At 49.3% G+C, this 6,987-nt stretch overlaps 2 protein-coding genes across 55 annotated transcripts in view; both read left to right on the top strand.

Annotated features, from left to right (window-relative positions):
* The window catches only part of LOC106964325 (uncharacterized), a 15,405-nt gene extending 13,864 nt beyond the window's left edge, over positions 1-1,541 (top strand). For 31 of the 50 annotated variants that reach the window (XR_001428397.1, XR_001428396.1, XR_001428395.1 and 28 more), the window contains one exon: positions 9-1,541. Coding sequence is in view for 42 of the 50 variants with exons in the window: in XM_015059793.1 (XP_014915279.1) it covers positions 9-207 (199 nt within the window). In the remaining 8 variants the exon portion in view is untranslated. The remainder of the gene's footprint in view (positions 1-8) is intronic. The other 19 variants (XR_001428391.1, XM_015059803.1, XM_015059792.1 and 16 more) reach the window with 1 other exon arrangement.
* LOC106964324 (sodium/calcium exchanger 1-like) overlaps positions 1-6,987 on the top strand; it is a 45,409-nt gene that overhangs the window by 14,738 nt on the left and 23,684 nt on the right. For all 5 annotated transcript variants that reach the window (XM_015059759.1, XM_015059757.1, XM_015059761.1 and 2 more), the window contains exon 2: positions 1,954-3,740. In XM_015059759.1, coding sequence (XP_014915245.1) covers positions 1,978-3,740 — 1,763 coding nt within the window. In that variant the 5' untranslated portion in view covers positions 1,954-1,977. The remainder of the gene's footprint in view (positions 1-1,953; positions 3,741-6,987) is intronic.

The raw sequence follows: 6,987 nt of genomic DNA, 5'->3' as shown, positions 1-6,987 counted from the left end.
TGTTGGAGGTGGTTGGAGACTGTTGGAGGCTGTTGGAGGTGGTTGGAGACTGTTGGAGGCTGTTGGAGGGTGTTGGAGGCGGTTGGAGGGTGTTGGAGGCGTTTCAGACGCTGTGTTGGTCTGATCAGCCTCCATCTGCGGCTCAGATGGAGTTTCAGGACTGAGATTCTCAAGTTGGGTGTTTCTTCAGATCTTCCTGTTAGATAAAACTGATGGAACATTTTGACTTCTCCACATTGACCCCTGCTGGTAGAACCGGACTTCTACAGTTTTATTCTCTGCTCCAGCTGCAGCAGATCAGTCATTTCAGTCACTAAATTTGCCAACATTTATCACAGATTAATGTTCTTGGTGCCAAATTATACATGGACCCATCAAAATAATATTTACTATCATCTTTTGATTTTCCAAGATGGATGTCATGGTTCTAGAGAATTTATTTGCACTAAAGCTAGCAGTACTGTAGTTATTGCTAAAGACTAACAGTTAACCACATGTTATGGTCACTATTAGTGCTAATTATAATGCTAATCACATAAAAAATAATGAGCAGAAGCTAATGCTAAACTGCAAAATGTGTCCAAAATTTAGTGAAAGTTAATGTTAGACTGCAAAGCATACAGAAATAGCAAAAGCTAAATCTGAATTGCTAAACATAGACAATTAGCAGAAGCTAATGCTAACATCAAGCTGACTGTCTCCTTCCAGTTGACAAATGGAACAAAGTTCTGATACATTTTATTACTTTAAGGCTTATAAACTGGATGAGCCGAAAAAATAAGATGAGACATAAAATTCATCCTAGTCATGAAAACGGAAAACATTTTATTCCAATAAGTTAAAAAGGCTCAAAAATGGCAGCCATCTTGAAAAATGGCCATCATCCTGAAATTCAAGTGTCTGATGGGAAAAATTAAAAACATGTTTAATGCTTACTGATGTAGCCACAGTGACAGATTCAGATTCTTCTGAGTTTCATTTCTACCAGATTTATTCAGTAAAACCTTCCCAGAACCAGTCCAGGTCCAGGAGAGGTTCTGGCTGTTTACAGCTGATTGTTTTGGACAGTTTCTCATCTCCAGTGAGGAAGAGGAGGAGGAGGAGCACGAGGAGGAGGAGGAAGCAGCGTCTCGTTTCTGGGCTCTAACCAGGTCGAGGTTCTGCTTCTTGTCTTCACGTCGCCTTCTGGTTCTGCTGGTTCTGTGGGCCTGGAGAGATTTTCCTCCTTTGAAGATGAAAACTTCCTGGAACTTTGTGGAGATTCTGATTTAAAGCGTTTTGCTCTTCGTCTGACGGTAGGTTCCTCCTCTTCCTCCTCCGGCAGCCTGATGACCGACTGCATGAAGCTGCTTGTGCCTCAGTCACTGCAGAGGTCAGAGATGACGATTTCAGCCTTAATGTTTCTCATTAACCGTGAAACCAGATCTGACCAGAACCTCACCGCCAGTCCTCCTGTGGTTCTGATGCACCTTAACCAGCAGGTATCCATGGCAACCTGCAGGGTGGTGACCCAGGTGACCTCACTAACCGCTCCCCACAGCCTTTGCACTGAGCTGGACCAAAAGGAAGCTCCAAACCGACCAGGTGTTTCTGTCCAGAATTTTTACCTCTATAGAAACTTTTTCTTTCCAGGTTAAATAATCTGCCAGTTTTTTACCAATATTCAGGAATTCTTGACTTATTTCTTGCTAAAAAGTTTCTTTTGTATTATCTCAAGCATAAGGGCTGGAAACTTGACAGAAATCCTTGGTAAGGTTTTGTTTTTTGCAGTGTGGATTGGATCGTTGAGGAAGAGCTGTTGAAGGTCCAGACTGTCGATATTTCTCAGATCGGTCGGTCAAAGTTGGTCTGCTGGAGATCCAGAGATTAGCAGGGGGAAGGTCATGTTTTTGGGTTTGACCGCCACGTTCATAAACCCAGATCCAGACTGAAGCCCGTTTCTGTCTGTTTCAGGTTGAGGAGGCCTGAAACTTCACCATGAGTCCCGCTGGACGCCCGTCGTTCCTGCTGCTCCTGTTCGCCGCCATCTCAGCCAGCTCCGCAGCAGGGGGCGCCGGTTTGGCGCCAAAGTCCAACACCACAGCCAGAAACCAGACTAAATGCGGCGGCAGCACCGACTGCATCGAGGGCGTCATCCTGCCGCTGTGGAAGCCGGAGAACCCGGCCTTCCCCGACCGCCTGGCCAGGGCCACCATCTACTTCGTGGGGCTGTTCTACATGTTCCTGGGCGTCTCCATCATCGCTGATCGCTTTATGGCGTCCATCGAAGTCATCACCTCTCAAGAAAGGAAGATCACCATAAAGAAACCCAACGGGGAGAAGATCACCACCACGGTTCGCGTCTGGAATGAGACAGTATCCAACCTGACCCTGATGGCGCTCGGATCCTCCGCGCCAGAGATCCTCCTGTCCCTGGTGGAGGTTTGCGGTCACAACTTTGACGCCGGTGAATTGGGTCCCAACACCATCGTAGGCAGCGCCGCCTTCAACATGTTCGTCATCATCGGCCTCTGCGTGTCCGTCATTCCCGACGGGGAAACCAGGAAGGTGAAGCACCTGCGGGTGTTTTTCGTCACCGCCACCTGGAGCGTGTTTGCTTACACCTGGCTATACCTGATCCTGGCCGTTTTCTCTCCAGGTGTTGTTGAGATATGGGAGGGGCTTCTCACACTCTTCTTCTTCCCTTTCTGTGTTGGGTTTGCTTATGTGGCCGACCGCAGGCTTCTTTTCTACAAATACGTGTACAAGCGATACCGAGCCGGGAAGCAGAAGGGAATGATTATCGAGACCGAGGGCGAGCCAGATCTCCCTTCGAAGTTGGACGTCGAAATGGACGGAAAAATGCTGAACTCCCATGGAGACGAACTACCTGACGGAGAGGCGAAGGAGCTGGACGAGGAGGAGGCGCGCAGAGAGCTGGCCAGGATCCTGAAGGAGCTGAAGCAGAAACATCCAGAGAAGGAGACGGAGCAGCTGATGGAGCTCGCTAACTACCAGGTTCTGACCCAGCAGCAGAAAAGTCGGGCCTTTTACCGCTGCCAGGCGACCAGGATCATGACGGGAGCCGGCAACGTCCTGAAGAAACACGCCGCTGACCAGGCCAAGAGGGCCACGCAGCATGACATCTGCTCTGAGATATCCGTCAACAACTTCTCCTCCAAGGTCTTCTTCGACCCTGGGAACTACCAGTGTCTGGAGAACTGCGGCAGCGTGGCGCTCAATGTCGTCCGCCGAGGAGGAGACTTGACCACTACGGTCTGTGTGGATTACCGGACTGAAGACGGAACCGCCAACGCTGGCTCCGACTACCAGCTCACCGAAGGAACCGTTGTGTTCAAACCCGGCGAGACCGACAAGGAAATCCACATCAACATCATTGACGACGATATTTTTGAGGAAGACGAGCACTTCCTGGTTCACCTCACCAACGTGAGGGTCACACCAGACGGAGCAAACGACCATCAGGCGAACTACGCCGACGGCCTGGCAGGGCTGGGCCTGCCGTGCTCGGCCACCGTCACCATCTTCGACGACGACCACGCCGGGATATTCAGCTTTGAGGAGCCGGTGGTGACGGTGAGTGAGAGCGTGGGCGTGATGGAGGTGAAGGTGACCAGGAACTCAGGGGCCCGCGGTGTCGTGGCGGTGCCGTACAAAACCATCGAGGGGACGGCAAAAGGCGGCGGAGAAGACTTTGAAGACACGCACGGAGTCCTGGAGTTTGACAACGATGAGATTGTGTAAGTACTAGTGGTGGCACTCACTTAAAAATGTTAATTTCAGGGTCTGTAATTAATTAATTAATTACATTTAATTAAAGGACATATCAACAAAATCAGCGACACTTTCAAGTCAAAAACCATTTTTGCTGCTAATCATTGAATAAATAGAAATATGAGCTCAAAACCAGGAAGCTTCTGTAGAAACGTGGACTGTGGATGCTGACATTAGCATTAGCTGCTACATGTTTAGCATTGAGATGGTTTTTTTTAGGCTAGCATAGCTTCTGATAGGCTAACTCCTTTTAGCACACCTTGAACACAACGGTCTTTTCCAGTGTCCAATTTTTCTGGGTTTCAGTTTTGTCCCTGATGTTGATGTGTGGATGAAAACCTGTTCACCAGCTGCGGTTTACAAATGTTTGAATTTTGATTGTATTAGATTATCTGGTAGCTCTGCCCCCATCCTGTCATGTGACCTGGCATCCTTCTGCAAACAGCTGGAATAAAATCCCAGCAGATCTCAACCATGTCAGAGCCAACCGAATATTTTATCTCATTTCAGTTCAGATTGGGACAGTTTGTTATGGCGTGTCTCCGCAGAAAAACAAAAGCTTTCATTGGAGGCGTGTCGTGACTTTATGCGACTCTAGCATGTAGCATAGTCTTCATGTTGATGTATCGCCAGCAGACTGAGATGATGGAGTTTGGGTCCAGCAGCATTTCTAACAATAGCAATGCCGCCTAGTGGTCACATTCATTACAACACGTAGTACTTTTCATTACAATACACCATAATTTAGGTGGACGTGGGCCAGTTGACAGCAGTTTCAGATTAAAGCCTGACCAACTCCAGAGGTCGTTAGTCTCTCAGGTAGAGGGGTGCAAAGGTTGTGGAGGTCATTCAGAACCAGTGGGTCCCATTTGGCAGCAGACATGGGCCAGTTCAAGGTTAATATGTGTAATGCTGCAGATCAAACATCAGCTCATAGAATAATTGGGGGCTTGTCCGGGATCCTGACAGGATTGTTCAAGTTTCAATGACAGAAACGGTTCCTGGGTGCTCTGGTTCAGATGGTTCTGCAGAACTTGTTGTTTAGAAAGGATTTTATTCTGTTGCTGGTACCGTTAGGTGTCTTGGTACGACACTGTACAAGTCATGCTGATGATGACGATGTTCTGGCCTGAGGTCAGCCTGAGGTTAGCCTGAGGTCAGCGTCCTCAGACCTGTTTGCTCCACCAGGCCTGATGTCGCTGGAGTTTCAGTCAGCAGCAGGTTTAAGGAAAAACTTCAGCCGCTCTCTGCAGGCCGCCGGTCGTTGGTAGAAGCTGAGAAGTTTCTGCAGGGAGACTTAATGTTCTGTCAGTGAGGACGCCGCCCACTGAGAGCGAGTACAGCTGTTGTTTTGTTCCGTTTGTCCCGCAGACATGTCTTCAGGTGTCCAACAGTGCAGAGACAGCGCTGTGGGTGGACCCTCCTCTTCCTGGCTGGGTGCTGCTGACAGCTCCTTGTTTCTGTCTGTCCTCCAGATGTCCTTGCTGAGAGGACGGTGTTTTATTTAGCAGCTAGTCCAAACGCAGCCGCTCCTGTGTAAGGAGCAGATAAACAGCCTGGTCCTTTGTCCTTATTAGGCCGTCGGCTGCGGCAGCAGCTTAGCGTGCGGCTTCGCCCATAAAGCAACCGGTTCCTGTCAGAGCGCTGGGGGAGGTCGGACCTGGCCTGCGGCCACGGCGCCGGCCCACATCACCACGGAGATGAAAAACAGATCGGACTGCAGAGCTCTGTGGACCCGCCATCCATCAGAGAACAGTCAGGTTCTGCTGACCCGTTTCATCTCGGTGTCCTGAGGCTCAAACCTCCATAAACTTTACTACTAATTCGGCATTCCCATCGTTCCCATCGTTTCCAGTTCAATGCTGGATTCCAGGTGGGAACCTAGAAATGGGAGAGACAGCAAGCTCAGCGTGGCATCTAGTAGCGTCACTTCCGGTGGCAGCTGCCACTACTTTCCATCAAGTAAATGAAGTCAAAATATTGCAGATGTTACACTTTTTAGTAAACAGTACTCATTATTTCAACAATTATTTACTAACATTCAATATTATGAAAACGTTTTACAGAAATTGACATCAGCATTCCCAAGACAGGTCAGCACCCTAGTGGCAGTTGCTGGAACTGCCAGTACTGGCTGCCACTGCCACAAAATGAGATTCTGCTGGAGGAGAAACGAAGGTTCAACTTCATTTATTGATGGAAGTCCCCAATAACATCCGAATAAAAACGCCAAATTCAGGAGACAGATCGGGTCACGGCCGCGTTCGACTGCAACATAACGGCACTAAATCACTGCTGCACTGCAGGCCGGTTCTGATCCAAACAGCAGAAACAGAAACATATCAGTTCAGTTTGCAGGAAACACAACTTCAATCTGCTGAAATCAAATAAACATGGTGAGTTTCCATGGTGCTGGCCTCAACGCACACACAGTTGTGTTTTCATGACTTGTGGGGACTTCCCATTGACTTCCATTCATTTTCTACAGCCGATCCCAAACCATCACAGACTGAACCCCGAGTCCAAAAACAGCATTTCCCCTCATGGGGACCAGGAAATGTTCCCACAATGATATAAAAACATGATTCACACAGACACCAGTCAGAAATCAGTTGGAGTGGAAATAAATCCAGGAGCGGGCTCTAATTTGAAACTGGATTTCTATGTTGCGTTTTAAACTGAAAGGTTGCTACAGGAAACAGCAGATCGTCTGGGTTTTAGACGTTGCCTAGGAAACGGAGGTTTACAAACACCTGGATGTGTTTTCTCATAACCTCAGAGCGTTGAGACGAAGGTTCGGTGAATTTATGAATAAAGTTTCTCCTGTGGATTCCCTGAGGTGTCGCAGTGCATGCTGGGAGATGTGGTCCGGTCGGATCCTATCAGACTCCGGCCCAATGAGACAACCCGACCTGCTGCAGGGTGGATGGACCAGCGGTACCGGGACATTTCCACCGAGTCTCTGCAGGACCGACTGGGTCACAGCGTCCCGCTCACTTATTACCGTCCCTCTGTCCTCCTGTCCTCCCGTCCCTCTGTCCTCCTGTCCTCCCGTCCCCCTGTCCTCCCGTCCCTCTGTCCCCCTGTCCTCCCGTCCCTCTGTCCTCCCGTCCCTCTGTCCTCCCGTCCCCCTGTCCTCCCGTCCCCCTGTCCCCCTGTCCTCCCGTCCCTCTGTCCTCCTGTCCTCCCGTCCCCCCGTTCTCCCGTCCCTCC

This window comes from Poecilia latipinna, unplaced genomic scaffold (assembly GCF_001443285.1).
Source record: "Poecilia latipinna isolate Pla-1442-1.1 unplaced genomic scaffold, P_latipinna-1.0 Scaffold1657, whole genome shotgun sequence".
Classification (NCBI taxonomy): domain Eukaryota; kingdom Metazoa; phylum Chordata; class Actinopteri; order Cyprinodontiformes; family Poeciliidae; genus Poecilia; species Poecilia latipinna.
The sequence above is the reverse complement of the archived record's forward strand: the minus strand, read 5'-3'. Positions and strand labels throughout refer to the sequence as shown.